The 12914-nt window shown below is 42.9% G+C and overlaps 5 protein-coding genes across 5 annotated transcripts; 2 read left to right on the forward strand and 3 right to left on the reverse strand.

Moving 5' to 3' along the window:
- Positions 1–41: 41 nt before the first annotated feature.
- Positions 42–2114, reverse strand: Bfra_011135 (putative kh domain-containing protein; the record flags this gene model as incomplete). The annotated part of the gene is made up of 8 exons (XM_037341465.1): positions 42–119; positions 258–723; positions 775–983; positions 1035–1199; positions 1255–1307; positions 1366–1387; positions 1592–1839; positions 1898–2114. 8 exons carry the CDS (start codon positions 2112–2114, stop codon positions 42–44), a joined length of 1458 nt encoding a protein of 485 aa, XP_037188277.1.
- Positions 2115–2711: 597 nt separating this feature from the next.
- On the forward strand, positions 2712–3561 carry Bfra_011136 (putative acetolactate synthase small subunit protein; the record flags this gene model as incomplete). Its single annotated transcript, XM_037341466.1, has 2 exons — positions 2712–3319; positions 3378–3561. 2 exons carry the CDS (start codon positions 2712–2714, stop codon positions 3559–3561), a joined length of 792 nt encoding a protein of 263 aa, XP_037188278.1.
- A 232-nt stretch (positions 3562–3793) lies between these two features.
- On the reverse strand, positions 3794–6680 carry Bfra_011137 (putative pre-rrna processing protein; the record flags this gene model as incomplete). The annotated part of the gene is made up of 3 exons (XM_037341467.1): positions 3794–4635; positions 4689–5645; positions 5885–6680. 3 exons carry the CDS (start codon positions 6678–6680, stop codon positions 3794–3796), a joined length of 2595 nt encoding a protein of 864 aa, XP_037188279.1.
- Positions 6681–8268: 1588 nt separating this feature from the next.
- On the forward strand, positions 8269–10690 carry Bfra_011138 (uncharacterized protein; the record flags this gene model as incomplete). Its single annotated transcript, XM_037341468.1, has 5 exons — positions 8269–8926; positions 8972–8990; positions 9768–9899; positions 10018–10061; positions 10116–10690. 5 exons carry the CDS (start codon positions 8269–8271, stop codon positions 10688–10690), a joined length of 1428 nt encoding a protein of 475 aa, XP_037188280.1.
- Positions 10691–10949: 259 nt separating this feature from the next.
- Positions 10950–12177, reverse strand: Bfra_011139 (putative cytochrome p450 alkane hydroxylase protein; the record flags this gene model as incomplete). The annotated part of the gene is made up of 2 exons (XM_037341469.1): positions 10950–11975; positions 12097–12177. The coding sequence occupies 2 exons, from the start codon at positions 12175–12177 to the stop codon at positions 10950–10952; spliced, it is 1107 nt and encodes a 368-aa protein (XP_037188281.1).
- Between the last annotated feature and the right edge of the window lie 737 nt (positions 12178–12914).

Below are 12914 nucleotides of genomic sequence, written 5' to 3' on the forward strand. Positions count from 1 at the left end.
AATTTAAGATCCTCATAAACACAAAAATTAAGAGAAAGCATTTAAAATCCAGGTGGAGGTGGAACGGCGCTATAGCCGTTATTACTTCCTGGTGGTGGACCTGCTGGTGGGGGAGGGGCCTAAATTCTCAAGGTTAGTTTCTCTCAAACTATAATTTGACTGCCCCTTCCCATCGAGGAGAAGGGCAGTCTTGCAAACCTAACTTCTAAAAAAGAACTCGGTTAGGAATATATGAAGTGAGGAAACAATATACATACCGATCCACCAGGTGGTGGAGGTGGAGGTGCCTCGTTGGGAGGTGGTGGAGGACCTGAACCTGGAGCACCTTGTTGCTGTTGATATTGAGCCATGGCTGCCATGTACTGCTGATAATATTGAACATATGCCTCATACCCACCATATTGAGCATAAGGATCAGCATTTGAACCATAGTATTGAGCAGCTTGGGCTCCATAGTCTGCTGGGGTTGAAGGACTGGCTGCATTCGGAGTGTTGGGAGCTGGTGATTTGTTGTAGTTATTGTATCCACCACCGCCACCATACGAGTTAGACCTGTCTGGGGCGCGATCACCGTAGCCTCGCTCTCCTGAATAACCGGTTTGACCGCCATAACCACGTTGTTGAGGTGGACGAGCTTTGAACTCTTCGTATTGCTCTCGAACATTCTTGAGAAGATCCTCACAGAGCTCTTTAGCTTTTTGTACCTCGTTCGGATCCGGGCCACTAGAAAAACGTCAACCAAGTGCCCGAGCAAAACTGAACTTACGAACTTACGCGACATGAAGATACATGTCTTCATCACTCTCACGACCGGTGCCATGTTCCATGAAACCAGAACCACGTCCCTTGATTTGAACACGGCATCTAGTTTCCTGTTGAATGTGCTTTACGTAAGCACCACCGTGGCCAACAACTTGGGCACGGAGGTTAAAGCCTTGAATAGGTTCAAAATCAATAGGAATCTTCTCCTCGGGCCATTTGCGCTAAGTCTTCTGTCAGCAACCAAAATTCATGTTGTCTTAAAGGAAACTTACTCTGCCAAATTCATCTCTCTCAACTTGCTCAGGCTCGCGTCTACGGAACCGACGTTCGTCAACTAAGTTAGGGAGCTCCTGCTTCATTAGTTCTTCGATCTTTTGAACGGCTTGCTCGAGGCCTCGCTTTGTTTGACTTGTAACGTGGAGATACAATGGGGGATTCTAAGCATATTATCAGCTCGCTTTCATCAATATCCAAGTTCATGAATTGACTTACAGCAGCCGTAGCCATGCTTTTATCTGGGTAATAATTTCCTCGCGTGGTGACATCTTGAAAAGTCAATATTAAAATCTCTAAAACAAATGGTGAGTTGTAGGTATTGCGTACCAGCGCCGGTTTCTTCCTTAATCTAAATGTCACGCAGCGGAGGTCAGCAGATGCCAAAAGGGTATATGTGTATGGTGCTATTCGCGCTTCAGGTAAGCTTGAAAGTCTCCCCACACAATGATGATTTTACTTTGAAAGGGGTAGGAGAAAGTATAGAGATGATTCATGGCTAGACCTATGAAGAAAGCCTGATGTATCAGTGGAGTATAACACAAGGAGTATTTACCATCTTTTGAGTAGAACCTTTAGTCAGTGTATAACGGTTTCGCAAATCGTTGACTTCGATGTCTTTGATATAATCGCCATCTGCGATATACATCTCACCATTTATATTGCTCGCGCTGTTACCTGCTCCGGCTCCTGGAGATGCTGACTTTCCGACTGGACTTTCGGCTGCGCGAATAGGTGGCACATCGGCATGTTGAATACCTTTCTTAGCTTGGATTTGTGCATTGATTTTTGCAGCAGCGGCAGCTATAGTATATTCAATTAGCAAGTATTCACATAGCATAGTTCCAGGATGGTTACGTACCTGCTGCTGCTGCTGGATCTGCACCTCCTTTCTTTGCGGATTCCGGAGCCGGGCTACGAGAAGAACGACGGCCAAGGGGAGACCTGCTTCGTCTTGCATCTGCCTTTCTCGCAGGTGGTGATCGCGAGCGTCTATCGAACCTTGAGGTTCTCTTCGGCTCAGGCTCCTTTTGATCGAAGCGCGAACGCTTTGCTGTGCGACGTTCAGTATCATCCATATTGATAATTAGTGATGCTTATAGAGGTTGAAGTAAATTTTGTTTGTAGTAATATGAGATGTGATAATGGGTCTCGAATTGTAAACAGATAACTGACACAATTGATTGTTACAATTGCTAGTACCCAGTAAATTTATGAGGCTGAACTTTATTTCGAGTTTTTGTGCTGGTTGTTCGGTGACAAGGATTTAGTGCACCGACATAAACCCCAAGACACTAAAATATCTGGGGTCAATACAAAGATCGGCAAATGCCGTATAGAAACAAATTCAACCTTTTTGTGCGGTATCGGGGCTTGCTTGAACCTAGACCGTCACTTCTTCTGAGTCAAATTGTTTAATCCTTCTCAGTTTTTTGAGATAGGAATAGAAGCATTAATAACCTCTCAAGAAGTATTGGATAATTTCAATTATTCAATATGGCTTCACGCAAAGCTATTCTCTCACTCTCTGGAGTGAGGGCAGCAATCCCTAAACGCAGCACTTCTATTACCCCTCGACAAATTCAAAGATATCAATCCTCTTCTACCTCAGCGCTGGAGTATAAGGCGCTTCACCGTCGCATTTCACCTCTTCCTACATCCGATGCTCCTCCAGCATGGTCAGCACAAGCAGCTGTTTCCAACATTCTCTACGAAACCCCGCCCCCTCCGCCACTCCAGCAAAACGCCACGTCCTTAACTGTCTCGTACAAAACGAACCCGGTGTTCTGTCCCGCGTTTCCGGTATTCTCGCAGCTCGTGGCTTTAACATTGACTCCTTGGTCGTTTGCTCTACTGAAGTCGAAGACTTGTCTCGCATGACAATTGTTTTGTCCGGTCAAGACGGTGTTGTTGAGCAAGCTCGTCGCCAATTGGAAGATTTGGTTCCAGTCTGGGCTGTTCTCGATTATACTACTTCGCCCCTCGTACAGAGAGAATTACTTCTTGCGAAAATCAATCTTCTCGGTCCAGAATACTTCGAGGAATTGTTGGCGCATCACAGAGAAATTACTGCTAGTGATCCTGAAGCTTTGCAAGGTCAAGATGATTGGGCTACAAAACGATTGGCAGAATTGAAGGATAGCGATGATTTCCACCCCGTCAAATTGGCCCAAAGTCAAGCTTTAAGACATAAGCATGAGCATTTGAAGTCAATTACATATTTCACACATCAATTTGGAGGCAAGGTCTTGGATATCAGCACACACAGCTGTATTGTCGAGGTGTAAGTTGATAGACTGTTCGATTTTCTTGTGTACATGTACTAATTATACGTTTTCTAGCTCCGCCAAACCAAGTAGAATCGATTCATTCATGAAGTTGATTGCTCCATTCGGAATTCTCGAGTCTGCACGCACAGGTCTTATGGCTCTTCCTCGATCTCCATTATATGGTCCTAACGAACAGGACAACTTGGTGAAGGATGCTGAAGAAATTGTTGATGCAAGCACTTTACCTCCAGGATAGATTTGATGATATGTGGTTCAATGGATATGGAGTTGGCGTCACAAATTATCTAAAATAATGGAGGTTAAGATTTATTTCTGCATGCAATTCTGTGTATCATTTATACATCAATAAAAATTAAAATAAACGACGATGTTTCCAAACGCCAAATCAAAATGCGCCTAATGACCGCAGTTATTAATACTGCTCCCAATCTATGATGTAACTCATACAATCTTGAGCATTTCGCTGCTCAAAGTCTAACATGAGCACCAATCCCTGTGCCCAAATACCAGATTGTCTCTGTCCATTGACCAAGCCGAAGACCAATTGTGCCCTTCGCATCTAATTTTAGAGTGCCACCTAATGCTCTCTCTACTGCGTCATATCCTACCCCATCAAAAGACCAGTCGACGGGCAATTTAGGCGATTCGCTTGCACCAGGGGGTACTGCGAAAGGATAGTCGTAAACAATCTTGCCAACTGTTTCGGTATGGTTATAAAATGCTTCAGCATCAATAGATTCAATGTATATTGTGCTATGTCGTAAAGGTGAGAGTAATGTAAACTGTGCTGTTGATGAGAAGAGATGGAAAGTTGCATCATCAATAAAATGCGGTTTTCCATCATCAGGACCCTTATCCTTCCCAGTCCCAGGCGTCGATAATCGAGGTGTAGGCATCGTGACTGCAAACTTGCCAAGTGCCTTTCCGAGTTTTGGTTGGTATGGAATAGATCCTTCATGAGTTTCGAAAGTAAGAGTCGTATTGAAACCAGAGACATATTGCGAAATTAATTCCCGACCAATTTTGCGCCCCTTTTCACCACCGAATGTCATAGGATCCCAAGTAGCTTCAACAAGAACATTCGTATTATTCCCTCGCGAGACGCTGATATCGCGCACCGTGGCATCACCGATGATTGAGCCGTTATTCAAGATATGGATATTCACGTAAGGAATTCGAGCAGTGTATTCAGTTGGATTAGTGAAGTTGATTTTCGCTTGGAGATTGATTGATGTCCGGCCTGTGTTGAATATCTTCAAGTCGCCAACCTTGAGGTTGAGTTGGTGGAGATCACCGCCCGTAGAGATCGCTGCAATCTCGTCAGCTTCAGTGCAGTTGCGCTGAAATTAATAGGCCCCTAACGTTTCAAAGGAACAACTCCTTCCGCGGGTAAATCTTTAATAATGAAATCACCTAGCACAGTAGATATTTCAACTTCGACCAAAGCATCAATCTTAAGACTAACAGCCTTCCCACCCAGATAATAATCAGCCACAAGATCTCCAAATACATCCTCGTCTGTGATTTCTAGAGGCGCATTTTTGATATGTGATTCGATCTTCAAAGAAGCATCGCCTTTATCATTAACTCGTTTCGATCGAGCTTCCTGCCATTTTTGTAGGTTTAGCACACCTAACTTATCTGTCTTGTAGAATACATCGGCTTTCGCACGAACTTTCGAAACGTCAAGGCTAAAATTCATCTCCTTAGGCAAAGCTGCTAATACCATTATATCCCCAGAAATTCTTGGATTTGACTCGGGTGTTCCAGGTTCCGCAAAAGGTCCGGGTAAGCTGAAATCTGTGTTTGTGAGAGAAAAGTTCTTGATCAATTGATCGAATGTATGACCTGGGAAAGGTACTGGTACTGTGACGCTTGATATGATTTGAGTGATCCAATCGGGAGTCTCTGGAGATGGTGCATTTGAACCTCGAACAAAAATGGTAGTATCGTTGCCGTGAATGTAGTCACTGAGAAGCAGATCCAGTGGTGAGGAATGTGAATTGGGGCAGGTTTGCAAAAGACTTTCAGGTAGATCCCGAACGATACCTGCGACGTCAAGTGTAACATCTGAATATGGCTCAATCATGATGTTATCAGTAGTGGCATCAGCGAGTTGAATATGTGGTTCGTTCGCAGCGCAATTCGAAACTAGTATATCGAATCGCATCGGAGGAATACTCAACCTTATTGGGTAGCTATTTACCAAGGATAGCGAGACTTCAGCAGCCATTCCACGATGGCCATCTTTGGAGAGAGGGATCTCCTTGAAGTTGAGACGAGTTATGTTGTACTTGGGAATAGCTGGGATATCATTGCCTATGGGTCAGTTAGCAACTTGATTTCAAAGTGCAAGTTTTACATTGAGAAAGAATCTAGGAAGTGGTGACTGCGCTCGCGGACAATTTTTTGGATACACCTATAAACTATAGATCGTGTGTATATTGCCCGAAATCCAGCCACGAACTTCCTTCAGCCGATACTTTTCTCCCCAAAGTACAACGACGCAAAAGAACGATAGAGAGATTGACCTTCAAAAATCATTGACTCGGATATACTCTGAGATCCAAGCGGAAGTAACCCTGATTTCAATGTGACATCAGCCTTGCCTAATACCCGCAACTGTCCCAAGCGACCCTCTAACCAGTCATTGGCAACCTGTCTTAATCCGTCGACGCTTCCTGCTTTAAGATCGGTAACGAAGTCGATTGGCGTGACAACACCATTCTGGATATTTACCACCACCTTAGGCACAACAGCGGTTCCGATGAGAAGATTATCATATTCTGGAAGATAGACCTCGAGGTTCGATTCCTGGCTTTCAACCTCTTTCGCGATCCATGTACCAAATCTTCCAATATTCCTAACAGCATTGTTCTTGACCCTTGAAGCATCCATCTTAAAGTTTACTTGTACGCGAGCTTTCACTCCATTGGCGGTGAAGCTGTCTATCGATAGGTTCGTAGGCTCGATAACAAGAGATTCTTTGGCATACTCTTCAACGATTGCAGGCGCGAAAAATGCACATATCAGAATGATGATGCCAGCCAAAAACAACATGGTGACAGCGAAAATCGTTGGCCATCGCAAACCTTCATTGGCAGACTTGCCAGAGTCTCGATTATGGATAGAACGTAGAGATTCTGCCGCTGGCGATACGATTCGACCATCCTCATCTTCGGGCTCTTCGCCATCGTATCGAGGAGTATCATCAGAGTGCGCTAATAAGGGTGATGATTCGTGTGAGTCGCCAGAATTGTCCAAGTCGTGTGAATTGACTGAACGTTGAGAACGCTTCGACGATGGTCGTTGCTCTGGACTGAGCAGGAGTGGAGACCCCGCACCGTCCGACATGATGGAGATAAGGATAATTGATTAAGTTGGTGCCGGTATGTATCACTCGACGCACCGCGCGAGGATGGATCTAATGATATCAACAAAGTGATATTATGTTTGATATCTTGAAGATGATGAAAGTAATGTTTGAGGTGTCTTAGATATTGAGAGGCTGAGCGGGTGTCGTAAGTCTTGTATACGTTCCTGGGGAGTGTAAGCAGCCGCCACACCGTGCGTTAGCTTAGAACGCCTTATATTAATTGATTGGGCCAACGTAGTAGTATATTTATGCATGCATTGTGCCTTTGTACCTGAAAGTTATGAATTGATGCCAACAACCTTGTCAATGTCTCAGAAATATGTATACACTCGGAGACACTACCCAAGCAAGATACAGCATGTCTTCATCCTATCTTTATATTGCACCAACAAGCAAGAGCACGACACGTTCGTCCTACTTCGTATTGATAACATAACTGGACCAGCGTTCTGGCCAATATCCTTATTAGCCATGCCTAGGATCGAGTATCTAGAAGATATCGTATCAACAAGTGTATGATCATTATCAGACATTCTAAATTTGGGGTCAGCTCTCTCACGTGAGATTTGGAACGACGAAGTACCTAACTGACGTACCTAACTGACGTACCTACCTGGTACGTACGTGACATGGACAAAATACTGATGCTATGTTCATAATCATGGTATCTGATGCAAGTGCAGAGTCCTCAATAATATACAAGAATGAAGATTTACTCGTCCTTGGTTTTGTATCGCAGTGGAAGTCTAATTACATGTAGTGAAACGACGCGGTCTAAGTACAACGCGATTGTTCAATGCGGGGATATATCCTGAATGACACTTGGTTTCTGGTAGTTTCCAGAGCGCTTCTTCGAAGACGTCGACTAATGAATTTCAAATCATGAAAGATGTTCAAAGGCTCCGCGGCGTCGTCGCGATATCCTCTGCAAAAAATCCGCGGCTGTCATAGAATAGTCTTGCCTTTCCTAAGGTTTGTGCTAGTATCATCGAGGATTTAATCATCAAGTTCTTCAAGTTCTAGAATTCTTTCCTCAAATGGCCCCCAAGCTATTGCTCCTTGAAAACTTTCCGATTCCAGCTTTCCATTCACACACATTGAATGACCAGTGGTTTAATGTCAACATTAGTCACTGCGAAGACTTATGATTTATTGATTTTATGACTCGCAACAACATGTATTGACTCTTCGGAGTACTCTAGTATGCTTAAATAGATACAACTTAACTTATGTCTACTTTCTTCGCTCTCCCCGTACCAAATCATACTACAGTCCATCAAACCCACACAACACAAAAACAAAACATCAAGGCTTACTTTGATCGTGTCTGCTGTCTCCCCCGTCACAACAGTTTTCTCTAGCCGATCAACATTTGCCTCAAGTCATCACGCTTAAAATTTGCAGCAGGCATCAAACTAATTTAGGTCTGTCTCAATATTCCGCGAATTCAGTTCAGTAGGATCCAAATCTGCTTAATAGGTAGTTCCTTAGACTAACCAAGTAGTCATTGGAGACATGGAATATACTGCAAATCACAATACTCATATTCATAATTTCAAGTTCCATATGCGCACTTACGACTCAAGAGGACTCGAGCATCCCGGGAGGGCATTAATTCCAGGGTGGCGTCGACAAGCTCAACTGGAGTTCCTTCTTCGAATTATCAAATCTTACAATTTAGAACTTACGCGCTACAAATTCAGTGGCGATGTAGAGGTTTTAGATATCGAAAATGATATGTACGAGAATATCAAGTTATTAGGAAATGATGGATATTTACCTACAGATATTGTCAAGTTAGCGCATCGCCTTCAACGTGAGGCTCGGCCGACAAGAGGTATTTTTCGGCTGTTTCAATTCGCTTTCCAGGTGGTTACTGGCTCGGATTTCGATGTACGTTTATTGAACAATAGGTGGTCCGATAAAATGGCCGCAAAAAATCGCATCGATGGTTTAGACAGCAAGGTTTTGGATGAACGTAATAAGGCCAGATACAATGCTCTCGTCGATATGAAAAATCACTGTCAGCCAGATCGCGGCCAAAACGACAACGCAAACAGCTTGAAAGAACTACTTGATTGGGCAGAAAGAGACATGAAAAATATTCAGGGTAGGGAATCGCTAACCTTGGATGCTGCAACGATTAGAAAAGAAGCCGAAGAGCTCCGGAAGCGATTGCAAGCTTACAAACGCGAAGATGCAGAGAGACTTCAGGCGGAATCTGGTACGATCTATGAAGGTGGCACAGAATACTGCTAACTATATACAGAGCGTAGAGCTTGTCGGTAGTAAGCTTCTGGTGTCAGAAGATTATTGGGGTATTAATGAAGCTCGAAGTTGATATTTTTTCAATGGTGGATGACTGGGATTCGACTTTTGCATGACTTTGATAGTATTATTCCATAGCTAAATGAAAATTATCCCTAGACCTAATGGCGAGACTATGAATTGTCTGTTGTCAGTAGGCGATTTTAGTGACTCACGTTAGAATAAGATTCGGCACTTAAACACTGGTCGGCTTTCATCATTTAGCTTTGCTTGGCACACTCTAGTGGATAGCACTCAACCTTGAAGACTGATTAGCTCCATTTTGTTTAAGGGGCGGATAAATTAGAGGCTGATGACTTGATAGATTTGTGTAGAATGGAAACGAGGGTGGAGTAGATTTCAACGATTTGCGCATCCATTTGATGTAAACATAAAACTGCATGCCTCCTGTGGCAACATAATGATTTTAACGCAATGATATCAAGAATCAGAATAGCATCAAGTTTCAGATCTGTTCTTTCAAACATTACCTCTCATGCAGAATGTAACTACGAATCCCCATTTTCAAACCCACCATCGTATTACCGAACAAAATCTTCATTATCAACCACGTCACAACCCTTCGCTATCGGGGAACTACTTCATGGACATTCTGGCCGAACATATCAAATAGAAGAAATCTTATCCGAGAGGTTAAAACCCATGCTATGTGTACATCGAGCGAGGTAATACAAATACTCACAACCTCATTAATATTCTATCATTCCACAAATCACAAAGCTCATTCTTATATACAGCGCAGAAGGGAAGAAATTCGTCATCAAAAACTGTCTCAAGGGAGATTTTGAATATCAACAGAAGCTTCAGGCACCTTTGGCTTCACATCCCAATTTACGGACAATTATGGATACCATTCCAGAGTTTGAACTGTTTGTATATCATTTTCTCAAGGACAATCTTCTTAAGTTCTGCTAGAGAAATTTATCTGTAGACTAGAAAGGGTATTTTGAAAAGTTCTCTGACTAGATTAGCTGAGATACATGATAGATCCATCATTCATGAAGGTATGAAGATCTTTTATGTTGTCCATCGTAAGAGTATAATGGCGTGACGTAAGGTCAAGAATAAACATCATGACTTGACAGATATCGAACCAAACAATATTCTCATCGACTATGAAGAGACAGCTGACAAGCTTCTTCAAGTCAAAAGCATCCGCGTCTCGGATCCGGAAGATCCTATTATTCTCTCTCCTGGTAAGGGAATGGTTGGCGGCAAACTCGGCAACCAATTTTGGCGCAGCCTGAAATCTTGGTGCAAAGCAAAGCAGAGCGTCTCTTCTGACATCTTTTCCATAGGTATAGTTGCCATCTATATTATAGATAAACAGATGATATTTTATGACAGTTTAAGAAGCGAAAATTTTGTCGATGGCGAGGCATGGAACCAAATTATAATGAGGCATATCTCATTTTTCTGGGTTCAAGATAACTATCTGGCATTTCTAGATCATATCGGGGAGGATAATCCGTTCTTCGATCGTGTCATTGATATGGTCAATGACTTTAACGGTCCGATGACACCTGTCCAGAAATGGTCGTATCTTGATGCAGAGCTTAGAGATCTGGTTGTGAATATGACGAGATTGGATCCTGCGAGTAGTCTCAGTGCAAGGGAGGCTTTGCAACATTCGTTCTTTGGTGATGACCGTAAATATTAGTCGGTAGCTAGCGCTGAGGCAGGAGTCAATTTCGATACAAGGTTCAAAATAATATCATGAGACTCTGCAGGAGGGTGAATTGATTCTATGTAGGCACTATCTGATCGATTGGATCATAATAGATCTTTCTCAAGAGTTCCAGAGCTACCGAGATGCTAGTTTCTTGTTGTCTTGAAGAGTCTAGATGATAGGTTTGGCCAGTCGAACCGACCCGGCCATTACTAAATTTCGCTCGAGATAAATACTGTCGAAAGGAGTATCATAAACCAAAGGAGACCTTGACTTCATTCATACTCTCCTTCTGCAATTTATGCTGTTCCACAAACTTTTCCTTGGGATCACGGTTCTCTAAACTCTTGAACGTTTTTGCAAACCTCACTAAGATATAAACACATTCATTGAGCACCATTTTCTGTGCAGAAAAAACTCGATCTCCCTTAGGAAACGGTATATACGCCTGAAGTTGCGCTTTTTCAATCTTCTCCCATCGCTCTGGTCTGAACTCATCAGCATCCGCGCCCCATATATCCTTATCCAAATGCATAGATCTAAATACGTAATTGACTTCGGTTCCACGAACAAATAATACTGGATCTTTTCCATCTGATCCTCCTCCAGTAGATAAGATGCAATCTTTGCCACATGATCGTATACTCCTTCCGAAAAGTGCAAGTATCCGTAGACCTTTGGCATATTGAGTTAACACCATCATCAAAGGGGCAATAATCTGAGAATTGAACTTACTTTCATTCACAATGGCCTTTGAATACTTCATTTGCTTTAAAGACTCGTAGGTCAGAGGTCCATCATAGTTCGAAACTTCATTCTGAAGCCGCCTCCACACTTCAGGGTGTCTTGCCAAGTGAAAGAAGATGTTTTCAACAGCAATCGCAGTTTGATCTCCTGCAGTAATAAAGATATTCAGCAACTGCAAGCGAAGAGAAATGCGGTCTTGTGTCGTTTTAAATGGCTCATCTAAAAGAACAATTCGTCTGTTTGGGCTTGGAGAATTGGTAGGACTGGAAGTTTTTTTCGCCTTTGCTGCCTCTTCTATCGCTCTTTCGATTTGCTGGTCGACAAATATGTAAACCTCGTCACGAGCCTTCTTCCAAAACTTGTCTAGGCTTTGCAGAAAAGCAAACTTTCCCAAAGCGACCCGCAGGCCGATGCCTTGCAAGACTGTGTCAAAAGCTGCGAGAAACTTCTCGGTGTCAAATTGACCTTTTCCTGGTTTTAAAGTATCGATCGAATTACCAAAGATCGATTCCGTGGAGCTTTCGAGAAACTATGTGTGTCAGTTAGATTAACCGAATTCTTACTCTAGGGGCATCATACAAGTCGTTTTAACAAAGGGCAACAAGTCCACAGTAGTACCATCATGCGGTATCATAGCAAGTAAGATATACATACGCTCTTCGAGGACGTCTAGATTCGATACTTGTGCCCTTGCAAAGATGGGTTTCGAGGCAAGGTGAGCTTGTTTTCATGATGAACCATCTGTGTTGAGAATTCCTCGTCCTAAGCATTTTGTTGCATGTAGCCTAGAAGGCTCTACTATAAATTTCTTCTGTGACGTAACGAGGATGATGTGTATGTTTTCTGTATTCATTGTGTAGATGGCCTTCTAGCCCCAACTGTTGGCTTTGAAGGTCTTGCCATACTTATCAAACAAGGATTTGAAAAAAAAAGCAAAGTTGTATTCATTCGAGAAACTGTTCACTACGCTCAAGAATAAATCGATGCCCCAAACAGGATCTTTGTGTGAGTAATGACGTGGCCTAGAACAGTTATGCTTCTGTCGAATTCGTTCCTCTCTTCTGCCCTGAACCAGCTTGCTAAGCAAATGAAGAACGATGATGGCAACTACAATGCATGAAAAGTACCGTTGTTGAATTCCATGTTTTGTACCGAAGATTGACTCATGTATAATTCTTCGAGATAAGGAGGCACATTGGTCGGTATTTGATTTTTGTGTCAGAAACCGTTTAAAAAATACCAAGTATGGATAGTGGACTTGAAAACCCAAACGAACAGATTTTTAGCATTCCGTAGGAAGTAAGACCACCTCTATGTACTCAGATATAGTAGCGGCCCCGTGGAGTTTTGTCTCCCAGTCTCTTTTTCTGCTCGCCGTACTGAAATGGTCATAACACCGATCCAACTGTTTTATAAATGAGTCGTTCAGGACCAAACCACTCAGAATTACTGACTATGCGCACTGTAC

This window comes from Botrytis fragariae (genome assembly GCF_013461495.1).
Source record: "Botrytis fragariae strain BVB16 chromosome Unknown tig00000225, whole genome shotgun sequence".
Taxonomy (NCBI): domain Eukaryota; kingdom Fungi; phylum Ascomycota; class Leotiomycetes; order Helotiales; family Sclerotiniaceae; genus Botrytis; species Botrytis fragariae.